At 43.0% G+C, this 15,868-nt stretch overlaps 1 protein-coding gene and 1 non-coding gene across 3 annotated transcripts in view; both read left to right on the top strand.

Annotated features, from left to right (window-relative positions):
• The window catches only part of RAB4A (RAB4A, member RAS oncogene family), a 53,511-nt gene extending 38,550 nt beyond the window's left edge, over window positions 1-14,961 (top strand). Inside the window, exons 3-7 of one of the 2 annotated variants that reach the window (XM_027596617.2) lie at window positions 1,508-1,570; window positions 3,215-3,331; window positions 4,485-4,580; window positions 8,799-8,935; window positions 13,242-14,961. In XM_027596617.2, the coding sequence (XP_027452418.1) occupies window positions 1,558-1,570; window positions 3,215-3,331; window positions 4,485-4,580; window positions 8,799-8,914 (342 nt within the window). In that variant the 5' untranslated portion in view covers window positions 1,508-1,557 and the 3' untranslated portion in view covers window positions 8,915-8,935; window positions 13,242-14,961. Of the gene's footprint in view, window positions 1-1,507; window positions 1,571-3,176; window positions 3,332-4,484; window positions 4,581-8,798; window positions 8,936-13,241 lie in introns of both variants that reach the window. The other variant, XM_027596616.2, reaches the window with a different exon arrangement.
• Window positions 11,902-11,976, top strand: TRNAQ-CUG. The gene has a single exon. It is a non-coding gene; the product is annotated as a tRNA-Gln (tRNA).
• Window positions 14,962-15,868: the final 907 nt, after the last annotated feature.

Here is a 15,868-nt window from a genome sequence, read left to right as displayed (position 1 = left end):
GTAAATAGGACTGATTAAATCATTGCCCCTTGGAGATTGAACTCAATCTCCAGCCCCTGAGCACAGGGAGCCTTGTAGGTCTTGATGAGTTTGGTTGCTCAGGAAAATGGACCGAAGGGACACAAGTGGCAGTGGGGACATGCATGGCAGTGGGGACACCAGCCATAGGTGACTGCAGGGGTCCAGGCAGAGACTTGGTGATTTGGATTATGATGGTACCAATGAAGATGGCAGGACATGCACAATGTAGGATATGTTCAGTTAGTGCGACAGAACCTGACTGATGGGTCAGAAACGCAGAGCTTTCTGGCTGTATAAACAGAGGGATGGTGGTGCCCAACCTCACCCCAAACCAGGATGGACCTGCAGGCTGGGAAGCAGAGTGTTCTGTCCTATGAATGTGAAGTGCGACACGTTCAGTTGGCAGTCATGTGGAGATGTTGGGGCAACAGCTGGATCTTACAGAAGGAGGCTGAGCTGAAGAGGACATTGGAGTCCAGGTGTGAATAGAAAACAAAACCCAGGCCTGAGCCCCAGCACTGAGGAAGTCCGGTACAGACAGGGCAGGCTCAGAGGAATGACCCAGAGCTGGAGGAGGGGAGCTGGCTGGTTGGAGAGGAGGAGGTGGTGGCTGCAGAGGTGGGGTGAGGGAGGCGTCCGGGGAGGGGCGAGGCAAGGTGGAGGGAGGAGGACCGAGAAATGCCGCTGGGCTCAGCGCCGCAGAGTAGGGGACACAGACGGGACACGAAGTGAGGAGAAGGAAACAGCAAAGACGGAGGAATTCAGATGCAGAGAAGAGCTCTGAAAGGATCGTGCTGCATATCTCCGCGTATTTTAAAGTAGGAGGTACCAGAACACATTTTATGTTGCTGATGGAGAAAAAATACAACAAAGGGGGAGAGACTGGTAATACAGGGGGAAAAGTGTCACCGAAAGTACCCCGCAGGACCGTGAGAACGGCTAAGACGTTCAGAGGCACTCTCGGTGGAGACAGGGAAGGTAGATGAAGCCGTGTTTCCTTGTTAGTACGTGGGGGGGTGGGGGGTGGCTGTGTGTTCCTGGTCGGAAGATGAGCCAGTGCCCATCCGCGGACTTTCCTTCTCCCTGGGAAAGAGGAGGGGGCAGCTCTGCAGGGACGCGGGGAAGGCCTGGAACCCCCCCAGAGGAAGCAGAGTATAGGATTGCTGAGCACTTCGTGTCCATCCAGCTCCCAAGCGCTTCGCCTCTCCCTGTACGTTCAAAGATCATCTTAAGTTCCGTAAGAGAGCTTCATCTACCTGTCAGAAAATGACGTATTTGTCTCAGCCTAACGTCCCCCCACTTCCCGGCATTTCTGTGACATAAATCAGACAGAAGAGCCCCTCATACATACATTCAGATGTCTGAGTCATTTCTGTTTTAAGCAACGTCTGTCTCCATGTCAAGGTTTACAAAGAAAAATGGGTGACGGTGCTCAATAGTAAAGGATCTCGATTGGCTGGAAGTAAAAGCAGTATATTTCTTTCAGGTCTGTGACGAGAAGTTATTACAGAGGTGCTGCGGGAGCGCTCCTCGTCTATGACATCACCAGGTAATGTGAACTCCCCCACGGGGGAGGCAGCTTGGGGCTCTGCTCCCCAAAGTCTGGTCTTCCCAAGGCACACCTGCGTGTAGTGTGTGTTTTGTGTGTCGGGGCAGGCAGTGTGGCTGGGAATCTGGAATCCCCTCAGTCCTTTCATTTGGGGTCGTAGAGGTGTTTGAGCCAACCCCTACCACTACTTAACCGGTAAGGAAATCTTTGGGTGAGGTTTTAGATACATAAAGCATCCCTAGTGTCTCATAGTGTTTTTTAGCATGATGCTTTGATGCTTTGACATATTCCTCAGGGTTCACAAGGTGGAAGTTTACGTATGGTAAATTATTAGAAGTAATTGACATTGATGAACGTTGAGGGCACAGGCTCTGTGCCCAGATTGCCTGGGTTCAGACCCCAGTTCCAGGTTACTAGCCGTGTGATGTCCTCGGGCAAGGTGCTCTAGCTGTCTGGACTTCAGTTTCCTTGTCTGTTACGTGGAGTAATGCTGATTGTGTTAGGAGATTTTTCAGGTTGTTAAATTGGTTAATGTAAAGCTCTTGGCACATGATAAAAATCTGAGTGCACTCTCCTGTGTGTAGCTACCACCCCCATATCACAAATTAAATTAAAAACTTAGCTCCTTGGTCTCACTTGCCACATCTCAAGTGCTCAGCAGCCACGTGTGTCTGGTGGTTGCTGTGTGGGACAGTGTCGGTTATAGAACATTCTTGTCCTTGCAGAAGTCCCATCAGACAGTGCCGATCTCAGTGTTTGCTGACACCACCTTAAAAATACCATCTCCACCCTATCGGCCCGTGGCCGTCTGGGTAGGAACTTGCGCGGCAGAGAGGGTGTCACTCTGTTGCTGAGACGCACACCCAGTCTGCTTGTCCCGGATGAGGCACACTGGCGAGGAAACGGGCAGCTCCTGGCCCAGCCCGCCCACACTTGCTCCGGTGGTGGAAGGCTCAGCTTGCTAATGTGCAAAGTCATTCGGCTGTCCAGGTGTGCCGGCAGAGCAGACGTATCCCCAGATGTATCCGAGCCGAAAACAGTAGATCTCAGAGTGCGTCCTGGGGTTAGACAGACCTGGTCAAGCCCCGCCTCTGCCGCTGGCTGCTTGTGTGACTTGGGGCAACTTAATTAAACTCTCTGGGTTCAGATTTCTCGTGGAAAAGGGGGATAGAGTCTGTGTCACAAGAGTCCTTATAAAGAACGTGATAAATTCCTCCGGGACAAAGTGCCACCATATTGCACAGAGCTTGTAAATGCAGCAGATGTTAGATCTTGCTCATTCATGCCGCACATAATTGAGCTAAGTGTTAAGAGCTCAGTAAATATTTGTAAAATGAATAAAGGAACGTCTGCTTCCTTTTGCACCTTGATCGGGCAAAATCAAACAGCAAAATATCTGAGTTACGGTTTCGTTTTTCTGGAAACAAAACAATCACACCCTGTGGTATGGTGTGTAATGGGGCATTCAGGCTGCCTGTGTTACCTTAAAGGTTGTCGACGTTACCCTGACGTGTGCGCAAGCAGTGTGTGAGTAGTGTGAATGCCTGGAAAGAGTTGCTAGCTTTATAAAATACATGTACTATTTTCACAATCTTATATTACGCAGCCGAGAAACCTACAATGCGCTTACTAATTGGTTAACAGATGCCAGAATGCTAGCGAGTCAGAACATTGTGATCATCCTCTGTGGGAACAAGAAGGACCTAGATGCAGATCGTGAAGTTACTTTCTTAGAAGCTTCCAGATTTGCGCAAGAAAATGGCAAGTGACCTTTTACCTGCTACTGCTTTTCAAATGGGCAGATTTGGGGGGTAATAACATTGCTTTGAATTTACATCTATTGGAATTTTAAGATTAAACGTTACTTAAGAAATGTGAAATTTCCTAGTGTTTTAGGTAAAGTTAGACTGACTTAGCATATTTTCACTATATTGCATTCTGCCTGCAAAGGTTACGATGACGATAAAAGCAAATGTACTAATATTCTCTAATGACTTTTTGGTCTAAGCACAGGCCTTGGTCTAAAGTTAAGTTTGTAATAATTTTTAAAGGCCCTAATCACATGATGGCCTGTCCTTTTTTCTAATGTAATTTGGAGCTAAGTTGGTAAAACATTAGTTCTAAATAGAAGGGGAAAGCAGTGGAAGAAATACTGGGCTTATTGGTTTTATTTTACTTACATTAAATTGAAGCCATTTGGTTATACGCCTTTGAAAATTCTCTGAATTTCCATATAGAAAACCAGAGAATGACATAAAATTAATGGTTGTTTACAGATAACGGAATGATCAGAATTGAGACATTTTAAAGAACTGTAGTTTTTAGAACCAGTCAAGAACTAAAATATCCTAGTCTCGATTTTCAGTTGGACTCTAGGACTACCAAATTATATTCTTACAAATTGACTGGTTTTATGCTAAGCAAATAAGCATGTGAGAAGAACAGAAGCTATCGTGAGCTCGTAAATACATATGCAAGGGTTAGTATCTGCTCTGGTGGGTAAGAAAAGTAGGAGTCCAGGGAGGACCTCGTCACCGGCAGGATGACAAGTTGCAGTGTAGCCCCCCCCCCCAACCCGCCGTGGTATCTGTGGTGACGCGAAGAGTATTGGGAGAATGTTCATCTCATGTCGACAGTCGGGCAGCTTCAGGCAGCCTGCTTCCTCACTGTGCATCTTCGACAGACAAGCGCCAGCACAAGATACCCGACACTGTTGAGGAAGGCTGAGAGTTCTTCTAGCATTTAACAAAATATATTGACATTTATTGATTCTGTATTCGCAGAAATATGTGGTTTTTAAGTAACAGATTCCATTTTGCCTGCTCTTCGGAGAAAATCCTCAACAGGCTGTCGGTACCTCAGTTGTGATCGCCTTCTAAACGTAGCTTCGCATTTTGTTTGCTGTCACTTTTAGAGCTGATGTTTTTGGAAACAAGTGCACTAACGGGGGAGAATGTGGAAGAGGCCTTTGTACAGTGTGCGAGAAAAATACTTAACAAAATTGAATCAGGTAAAAGGCTTTCCATTCATAAACTTGTCTTCAGCATATTTTACTCTCTAGCTCAGTAGTACCACTTTTTAATTTTCCAGGAGTGATTTGGTCAAAGAGCATTCTCTCTACCCCTGCCAACCTAAAATTGCCACTTACAGTTTTGAAGGCCTTGCCCCCGTGGCTGAGGCAAAGGCCCCGCTTTTTCGGAGTGGCTTCGTTGCAGCACTGGTGAAAGAGGGTGGGCAGTCAGGGTTTCAGCGACAGTTTGCTTTTAGAACCACGGCCTTTTGTGGTCCACGGCTTAGAGGAGGAAGATTGGATCTTTGTCCAGTCTCTGCCAACACCTTGCTAGCCCTGCTGGGCCAGTGGTCCCGTGGCATGATGGGGGACCGCCTGTATGAGATTAAGGGAGTTAGAGATACATGCGTGATGTTGATACTTGCAGCTTGGGCATCATGGAGAATTTATTCCTGAAGCTAACTGAGTGTGCCTCAGTAGTAACCGGTCTCATTATTGTTGTATTTGTTGCTTCAGTAAAAATGAATTTAAAATAATCCTAATTTAGGCAGCTGACAAAATACTCTGTAATTGTATTTATTAAAGTTGAGTTTTGGGGCGCCTGGGTGGCTCAGTCAGTTAGGCAGCTGCCTTCACCTCAGGTCACGATCCCAGGGTCCTGGGATCGAGCCCCGCATCAGGCTCCCTGCTCAGCGGGAAGCCTGCTTCTCCCTCTCCCTGCTGCTCCCCCCTCTTGTGCTCTCTCTGTCAAGTAACTAAATAAATACAATCTTAAAAAAAAAATAAAGTTGAGTTAAAGATTACCAAAATTCTATGTGGACATTCACTTTTTAATTGATTCACTCAAATATCTGAATGTCTGTTCTTTGTCAGGTGCTGGGATACAAAAATGATTTAATCATAACCCCTGCCTTCAAGAACCTCTTTCATGGGAGCCAGCAAAAAATAACTACATTACGGTGTGGTGGATACAATAAGTGAAGGTGCATAGGATCCTGGGATCACACGGAGAGGGGGAACCTGCCACTAGCCGGGTCATGGAGGTAGTGTCCGAGAGGGTTCCAAGAGGAGGTGGCGGCCGAGCTCGGTCTTTCACAATGTGAGGAAGAGTGAACTGCCTAAGGGAGTGGGGAGGAGGGTAGTCCAGCAGAGGGGACAGCATGGTTTGAAAGTACCCAGAAAGTAAAAATCACGAGACCAGAGAGACTACGGTGGGATGGCAGGTGAGAAGGTTGGAGAGAGGCGGCAGCCGGGCTGGTGATTCTCATCAAGGACCTGGAACTTTATCTTACGGGTTACTGAGTCTCAACCCTGGCTGTACACTACAGTCACCTTGGATGCAGGAAAATTCAGATCCCAGGCCCCACCTCTCGAGATGCTGATTAATTGGGCTTAAGTATGGTTTGGGCATCAGCATTTCCAAAAGCGCTCTTATGTGATTGATTGTAGAGGACAGGAAGCTATTCAAGGGTGGTAAGCAGTGAGCGATATGGTCAGGTTGGGACTTGAGATAAATCATGTCTGTAGGTGCCATGTTGAGGACAGATTGAAAGGATGGGAGACCAGGGTGCCAGTTAAGGCATTTTTGAGTAATCCAAGTAGAAGATGACTGATTAAAGCTTTAAGGAGGATGTGGAAGTAGAGACGAAGAGATATAGATGAATCCAAGAAATATTTTGGTAGTAGCACCATATGACTCATGTGCTAAATAGGGCAGGGCAGTTGATTTGGGGGTGGGGAGTGGCGGTGAGGAGGTGGGGTCAGGAAGGCATGAGGAGCCAAGGGTAACTAGATGTCGCACTTGGGTAACTTGGGAAAGAGATGTCATTAAACCAGAGGATAAGCAGGTTCCAGGGCATGTAGATGATTCTGTTCTGGATGTGTTCCCTTTGCAGTACCACTGGCACAAGCCCATGGGATTATCTCATAAGCTCTGGGGAGAAGTCTGGGCTGGCGGTATACGTTTGGAAGCCATCAGTACATAGGAGTAGTTGAAACTATGAAAGGAATGTGATCACCCGAGAGCAGTTGAGAGTGAGAAAAGCAGTGATCAAAAGCAGAACCTTGGAGACTGAGAGATGGAGAAGAGGAACCTAGAAAAGAGAAAGAGAAGGAAATGGTCAGAGATGTATGGAAGGAACCAGGGGAAAGTGGGCATCATTTCAGCCAAAAGGATGAGAGTCAAAGACTTGTTCACTATCAAATGCAATAGAGAATAGTCTCCTAAGCTAAGAACTAAGCTAAAAAACATCCACTGGGGTGGGTAATAGGAAGTCACTGGGCATCTTTATCAAGAACAGCTCCGGTAGAATTATGAAAACAGAAGACAGCAATTGAGGAACAAAGAGGAGGTGAGAAAGTAGAGTGAGTGTTGACTCCTCTCTTGAAAAGAAAAGGTATAGTAGGGTCCCAAGGGTTAACGTAAAGAGGTTTTGGCGATGGAAGAAAAGTTAGCATGTGTGAACGCTGAGAGAAAACAAGGGAAGGGAAAGGAGAGGAGGGTGGAGAGATGACAGAGACAGTAGGGTGCTGGGTGAGGTGCAGAGAGAGAGAGAGAGAGGGTCAAGGGCCCGGGTGGAAGAGAGGGACACTTCATCCTTCTGGGTTTTCTCGATCTGAAAACAAACAAAAAAATTTTTTACTAAATTTGTCACAAAAACAACTGTTACTTTTAAAGACTCTGTAACATTGTTATTAAAATTGGCTTGGTGTTGAGTAGTATTAAGCTTAGCACGAGGTTTTATTTAATCACCTTGCTACCTTAATACTGCGCCCATGGTTATAGTCCATACAAGTCGACTCAGAACATTTTCAAGATACATTTCTTCTGAGATCATCAAAATCATAATTACATCTAGGTGAAAAAATACAAAGATATAAGTTAAAATTTTTCAGCAGTACTTCAAATTTTCGGAATAGGCTGTACATTCATATGATTCAAAAACCGCTGTTTCCTCCTCTTTTTTTTAAAGATGTATTTATTAGAGAGAGAGTGTGCACACGTGTGAGCCTCCGGAGGGGCCCAGGGAGGAGGAGGGAAGCAGACTCCCTGCTGAGGGTGGAGCCTGATGCGAGGCTCCATCTCACCACCCTGAAATCATGACCTGAGCTGAAATCGAGAGTGGGTCACTTAACCCGATGAGACACCCAGGCCCCCCTCCTCCTCTTTTTTTACACAAAAGTTAACATACTATAAATTCTGTACCTTGCTTTATGTACTTACTAGACCTATGGATCATTACAAATGAACATATAGAGACTTCCATGTATATATGTATGCTAATGCACATACATGTTGTGTGTGTGTGTGTGTGTGTGTAATATTCAGTTGTCTGTATTGCTATAATTTAACCAGTCTACTTGGGACATTTGGAGTATTGCCAGCATTTTGCTGTCACAAATAATATTGCAGTAAGTAACCTTTTATATATCATTTCCCATGTGTGGAGTGTATGTATAGGATAAGTTCCCAGAAGTAGAATTGCTAGGTGAAAGAACATAAGCATTTGGAATTTAGGTAGAGGCTGTCAGATTCCTTCTAGCATGGTTGTAGCAATTTATAATCCCACTGTAATGAATGAAAGTGCTTATTTCACTGAAGCCATGCCCACAGGGTGTATTATCATACTTGGATTCTTACCCGTCTGGTAAGTAGGAAATGGTCTCTTTGTAGCTTAATTTTAAATTAATTTATCTTTGTATACACAATATATTCATATAATTCCAAATTCAAAAAATAAAAAGCGGATACAGTGAAAATCTCCCTCCATTACAACCCCTCTCCTGTCCCCAAGCCATCTAAAACTCCTTCTTGAAGTCAGCTATTATTCTCACATTTTTTTAAAGATTTTATTTATTTATTTACTTGAGAGAGAGAGAGAGAGCAGAGCAGGAGGTAGGGGCAGAGAGAGAAGCAGGCTCCCCACTGAGCAAGGAGCCCAATGCGGGGCTCGATCCCAGGACCCTGGGATCAGGACCTGAGCTGAAGGCAGATGCTTAACCGACTGAGCCACCCAGGCGCACCTATTCTCACTTCTGTTCGTCTCCTTCCAAAGATTTTTTTATGCCCATACAAGAAAACATGTATATATTTTTTCCTTATTATTCAAACCAGCTGTTTATACACAGTGCTCTGCACTTTGCTTTTTTCACTTAATATATTTTTGGGATCACAGAAACATAAAAGCTTTTTTTAAAGGAGACTTGCTTGGTCCTCAGGTGAGCTGGACCCAGAAAGAATGGGCTCTGGTATTCAGTATGGGGATGCTGCCTTGAGACAGCTGCGGTCACCACGTCGCGCACAGGCCCCAAGCGCTCAGGAATGTGGCTGTTAGGAGCAGCGCCGGAGTGTACAGGTAGGTGCTCTCACCACAGCGTCTGTGCTGGCCCTCTTACCTTAAACTTGTTCACTGCTCGGGAGTTCTACACCTGCTTAACTATACAGCTTGTCATTGCTTTTGCAGCTACATTATGAAACCCAGAGGTGATGGTATAATTAAAATTAGATATTTCAACAACAGTGGAATACACATTCCAAGCTATAAAACACAGTTTAACAAATTTAAAAGAATAGAAATTATACAGACCACAGTGGAATTAAACTAGAAGTCAATAACAGATAACTGGAAAATCCAAAATATGTGGAGGTTAAACAACAGAGTTTCATTTGAACTAAATGAAATTCAAAACACAACTTATCAAAATGTGGGGGGATGCCATGTAAGCAGTGCTTAGGGGGAAATTTATAGCATTGAATGCATACTTAGAAAAGAAGAAAGATCTAAAATCAGTCATCTAAGTGTCCACCATAGGAAACTAGAAGACGAAGAGCAAACTAAATCCAAAGTAGGCAGAAGAAATAATAAGAATTACAGCAGAAATTAATGAAATTAAAACCAGAAAGTCAATAGAGAAAAATCAACAAAATCAAAGCTGATTCTTTGGAAAGATCAATAAAATCAACAAGCCTATAACCAGGCTAATTAAGAAAAAGGGGGGGACATAAATTACTAATATCTGAAATGAAAGAGGGGACATCACTGCAGATCCTGTGGACATTAAAAGGATAACGAAGGAACACTATGAAAAACTCTGTGCCCACAAACTTGATAACAGATGAAACAGACCAATTCCTTAAAAGACGTGATTTGCCAAAATTCAAGAAAAGAATAGACAATTTGAATAGGTCTTACATCTATTAAAGAAATCGAACCAATAATTAATAATCTTCCAAAACAGAAAGTACCGAGCCCAGATGGGTTCTCTGCTGAATTCTACCCAACATTTAAGGAAGAAATTATACTATTTCTCTGCAGTCTCTTTCACAGGAGAGAAGCAGATGGAATACTTCCTATCTCATTCTATGAGGCCAGCATTACCCTAATTCCAAAACCAAAAACATTACAAGAAAACTACAGCCCAACATCTCTCATGAATATAGATGCAAAAATCGTCAATAAAATATTAGCAAATCAAATCCAGCAATGTACAAAAAGAATTATAAACCACTTCCAAGTGGGATTTATCCCAGGTATGCAAGGCTGGTTCAACATTCCAGACTCAGTTCATGTAATCCATCACATCAATGGGCTAAAGAAGAAAAATCATAGGATCCTATCAAGAGAAAAATCATTTGACAAAATCTAACACCCATTCATGATGAAAATTCTCAGTAAACTAGGAATAGAGGGGAATTTCCTCAGCTTGGTAAAGAATATCTACAGAAAACTACCACTAACATCATCAAACTTGAAGTTTTCCCACTATTAAAAGGAACAAGGTGAGGATGTCCCCCCCCTCCACCACTCCTTTTCAACATCATCCTGGAAGTTCTAGCTAATGCAGTAAGATAAGAAAAGGAAACAAAAGGTATACAGATGGGAAGGAAAAAATTAACTGTCTTTGTTCACAGATGACATGCTCATCTATAATGTAGAAAATCTAAAAGAATCCACAGACTCCTACCTAAGCACTTATACAGCATGGTTTTTTGTTTTTTTGTTTTTGTTTTAAAGATTGATTTATTTATTTGAGAGAGAGAGAGTACAGGAGAGGGGGGAGGGTCAGAGGGAGAAGCAGCCTCCTCTCCGAGCAGGGAGCCCGATGCGGGACTCGATCCCGGGACTCTGGGATCATGACCCGAGCCAAAGGCAGTCGCTTAACCGACTGAGCCACCCAGGCGCCCATACAGCATGGTTATGTAGCAGGATACAAGGTTAGTAGACAGAGTCAGTCACTTTTCCATATATCACTGATGAACAAGTGCAGTTTGAAATAAAAACAATACTCTTTAGCATTCAAGAAAAGAAAATACTTCGGTATAATTCTGCCAAAATACGTACGAGATCTGTATGAGGAAGACCAAACTGATTCTCGAGTTTATATGGGGTGGCAGAACGCCCCGAATGGCCAACGCAGGATTGGAGCAGAAGAACAAAGTCGGAGGACTGTGGCTGCTGGAGTTCAAGACACTGTCCAGCTATGGTAGTCAGCACGCTTTGGTGCTGATGAAAGAAGAGACAGAGACCAGGGGGATGGGGGAGAGAGCCCAGAAATACACCTACATAAGTATAGTCAGCTGACCTTTGGTGAAGGAGCAAAGACAGTCTTTTCCACAAAAGGGGCTGGAACAACTGGACATCCACATGCAAAAATACGAATCTAGACCAACCTTACACCCTTCACAAAAATTAACTCGAAATGGATCATAGACCCAAATGTAAAACATAAAACTATAAAACTCCTGCAAGATAACATAGGAAAAAAATCCTAGACTTTTTAGATACAACAGCAAAGGTCCATGAAAGACATAGTTGATAAGCTGGACTCCATTCTAAAACTTCTCGAGGAAAGACAACAAGAGATGCCACAGCCTGGGAGAAAATATTTCTAAAAGGCATGTAGTTAAGGATTGTTACCAGATAGACAAAGAACCCTTCAAACTTAATAATACGAAAACAACCCAATTTAAAAATGGGCCAAAGACTATACCAAACACTTCACCAAAGAAGACAGTAAGTATATGAAAAGATACTGCACAGCATACATATGTCGTCAGGGAAATGCAAATTAAAACAACGAGATACCACTACAACATACGTATTAGTACGGCCAAAATACAAGACGCTGACAACACCAAATGCTAGCAAGAATGTGGAGCAGTCGGAACTGTTAGTCATCGCTGGTGGGAATGCAAAATGGTACGGCCACTTTGGAAGACAGTATGGCAGCCTCTTACAAAATAAACATATCTGTAAATATGGTCCAGCAGTCCCACTCCCTTGGTCTTTACCCAAAGGAGGTGAAAACATGAAAATCTGGGGCCCCTGGCTGGCTCAGCCGGTAGAGCATGTGACTCTGACTCTCAAGGTCATGAGTTCAAGCCCCACGTTGGGCGTGGAGCCTACTTAAAAAGAAGAAAGAAAAAACACAAAAATCTGCACATGGATGTTTATAGCAGCTTTATTCGTAATTACCAAAACTTGTAAACAAGTAAAATGGTCTTCAGCAAATGGATAACTAAACTGCGTACATCCAAACAATGGACTATTATTCGGTGCTTAAAAAGAAATGAGTTATCAAGCCATGAAAAAGTGGAGAGGAACTTTCCATGCATATTACTAAGTGAATGACACCAATCTAAAGAAAAGGCTACATACTGTAGGATTCCAACGCTATCACATTCTGGAAAAGGCAAAATATGACAATAATAAAAAGATCAGTGGTTGTCAGGGGTTGGGGATGGGAGGGATGAATAGAGCATGGACAATATTTGGGGCAGCGAAAATACTCTGTATAATACCGTAATGATGGATACATGTCATTATATATTTGTCCAAACCCATACAGTGTACAGCAGCAGGGGTGAACCGCAATGTAAATAGTGGACTTTGGGTGATGATGATGTGTCAGTGTACGTAACAGATGTACCTCTCTGGTCTGGGATGTCGGTAATGGGGGAGGCTCTGCGTCTGTGAGGTCAGGGGGCATATGGGAAATCTATAGACTTTTCCCTCACTTGTGCTGTGAACCTAAAACTGCTCAAAGAAAGCCAAAATCTTATTAAGAAAAAAGTCCTAAAGCAAACACTAAAATAATATGACAAAGAGTTTTGACTAATAAGCCAAATTTAAATTTGGAATTTAAATGGGATAAACACATAATTAATCTAAATAATCAAAAAGCAGGCAGAAGGAGGAAAGGAGGAGGAAAGAACCGCGCAGACAAATAGGAAATGGTAGATTAAACCCTGCCAATTAAAGAAGATGTTCTGCTTGAAAGAATTTAAACTATAGGAAATCCTTAGGCTCTTGGTCAGAAAGAAAGCAAGAGTGGTAGGTGGTGGGAGTAATTGGGATAGAGATTTTTCTGCCTTTGTATCCATCAGGAGACTTTCTTGGGTAAATTGAAGTCTAAATGTGTTGCTAAAATAGAAGGCTTATATATAAAATTCGCAAATGGAGATTTTACCTTTCTAAAGCTTCCTTTTTCCCATTTACCACAGTGGACTTCTTTATGTTCCTACCATATTATCTAACAGGGGTAGGTAAGTTTAAGTAAAGTTGGAAGTTACGTTCACTAAGTCCCTGTGGGACTTGAAGCTGTGTTTGTCTGTACTGTTATAGTTACGCGTATTTCTAAATCGCTCTTTATATTTTTTAGGTGTTCATACAGCGGTATTTGGGACACAATTGTCGGACCTTGAAGAAGTTTTTTACCACCATCTTTTTCTACTTTATACAGAAGTAGATATTTGTGCGAAGAAAAATAATTCGGCGTGTTATGTAAGCTCATAGATGTGGCACAGCAAATCATATAATAATAAATCTCAATAAACGGACAGTACCATTAGGTGTATACATGTATGTAAGAATTTTCTGTTTCATATTTCCCTGTCACTCTTGGTTCCAATCCTGTGTGTTGTAGACATCCTCTCGTGCGGTCTGTCTCCACAGCATGGTATCTGATGTAGGATATGGTAGAATGTTGCTCTAAATGCAGTCTAAAATTTTGTGTTTTTTGATCATACGAACTGAAATCTGTCACTGGTGAGGTGTACTTTGATCATCATGTCGGGTACCTTGCACAGTGCGTATTATTTAGGACCTGATAGTCAAAGACTCTGGCATTGAGGGCCAGTGCGGCGCTCACTTCATGCCGTTTACCACAGTCCACAAAGTGTTTACGTAATCCACCCTTGAAATACGAGATCAGTAGTTACTCACATACGGAAATGAAAAATGGAGTTTTTCCATGAACTTCACACTGTCCAGCACTCTGGTGATTTTAAAGTATCTTCATCCAGATCAATTCAGGAAGCGTAGCCTGAGTACCTGCCGTGTTTTGGCCACTGTGATCGGCACTAAGGATTCTGTTGTCTTCACCCAGACTTACTAGGAAATCGGTTCTGCTTTCAGCTCTTCGTAAATGTGATGGACGGTGTAATTTGAGGCTGCTCACCTGTTTCTGGTTGCTCTATCTGGTCTCCCTGCTGGAAAATGTTGTTTGTTACTGTGCTTTTCCCGGGATTCAGTGTATGATGTCACAGCCTCTTTTTTAAGTCTTTTATTGTTTTGTGTTCATTTTAAGGAAACCCACTAAACCAATTTCATATTAAAGGAATACCACTCATTAAGAAATTTCTGTATCGCTTTCGCTGAATACTTAAATGCCTTACCACAGTTATCAAGTTGACATGTTTTTCATTCACCCAAGGTGTGTATTGAAGTATAATATACATTGTATCACAAAGACTTGTTCTAATATTTTAAAATGTCAATGCAAAAAAACATATAATAGAACTTTTCTTTAAAGTTGAAATGCAGTATTATTTAAGGCCAGAAGGTTAAAAAGCATTCTTCACCTTCTGTATGTTCTTTCACTGTGACTTTTAGCTGCAGACTGATTGGTAGATCTCATTGCCTTTCAGTTAGAAGCCGCCCACTGCTTTTGTTGTTTGATTTAATCAACAGAGCACAGTGGCACCACAGACTCTGGAAAGTGACTTGGATAAAACTATCAGTATGTATCTGCTTGGGGTATTTTAATTTTGCTTGTTTTAATGCCATGGATATTTTATTTTGAAAAGTCAGAATATGAAGCAAATTCTCAGACTGAACTACTTCTGGGACCTGGCTGGAAGAACATTCGATTCAATGTCTCATTTATGATAGTTTTGCAGGCTGCTCACTCTTGAACAGCTTTTTGCATGGGATAGGAGCATGTCTGTTCTACCACATCGGTTTATTCAAAAGCAAGAATTTTTAAAATAAGATGTTAAGTTGGTTTATAAATGAGCCTATTCATTAAACCACAGGTACTGCATATAATTCCACACCCTTTGACCAATAAAAGTTGCTGGAGAACCAAACCATGGTGGTTCTTAATAAAGGCCTTCGGGAGAAATGAAGAAGGAAGATAATTTAGTGTTGGTCAGTGGAGTGTTTTCCAACACCCTCAACCAATTCTCTGATTCTGCAGAGATCCTAGCGGGGTGGTGAATTCCATTCCCATTATCATCCACCTGGAGATAACTCAGATCCCACAGGTTCCGGGCGTGGTCTGCCCTGCCCCTCAACGCACACGCACACTTCAGCGCCAGGAGCAAGCAGGTTACCTGTGCTTCTGACCGACCAGCTTCAAATCTGAGATTCCCAGGACCCCTTACTTGGGTTTGATTCATTTGCTAGAATGGCTCACAGAACTGAGAAAAACCATTTACTTGCTAGAATGCTCATTTATTGCAAAGGATACAAACAGCCAGATGCAAAGATACATAGGGCCCAGGCTGGAAGGGTCCCGAGTCCAGGAGCCCCTGTCCCCCCGGAGTCTGGGGTGCACCATCCTCCTAGCCAAGGATGTGTTCTTGTTCACCAACCTGGAGACTCATCAAATCGTCTTCCAGCCCCTCTTAATGATTTGGTCTTTCTGGTGACCAGTCCCATCCTGAGGCTCAAGGGGCCCCACCCTAAAGCACCTCATGAGCATAAACCCCAGCGTGCCCAGAGGGGATGTTTTGTGACTAACAGAACACACCCCATCACAGGAAATTTCAAGGGTTTTAGGAGCTCCTTGCCAGGAATCGAGGGCAAAACCCAAATATATGTTATTATATCATAGTCTAGTAAATGTTATGTATACATTTCCCACAACTTACTAGGTTTTCAGGATACTCTTAATTCACATTTCTAGTAAAATATTTTTTCGGTCTTCCTAGAAAAATATTCTGAGCTCCATTTAAACTTGAAATTGTTCTTTCACAAGTCCAGCATTTAGTGAAAATAAGAACG

This window comes from Zalophus californianus, chromosome 15 (assembly GCF_009762305.2).
Source record: "Zalophus californianus isolate mZalCal1 chromosome 15, mZalCal1.pri.v2, whole genome shotgun sequence".
NCBI lineage: Eukaryota > Metazoa > Chordata > Mammalia > Carnivora > Otariidae > Zalophus > Zalophus californianus.
The sequence above is the reverse complement of the archived record's forward strand: the minus strand, read 5'-3'. Positions and strand labels throughout refer to the sequence as shown.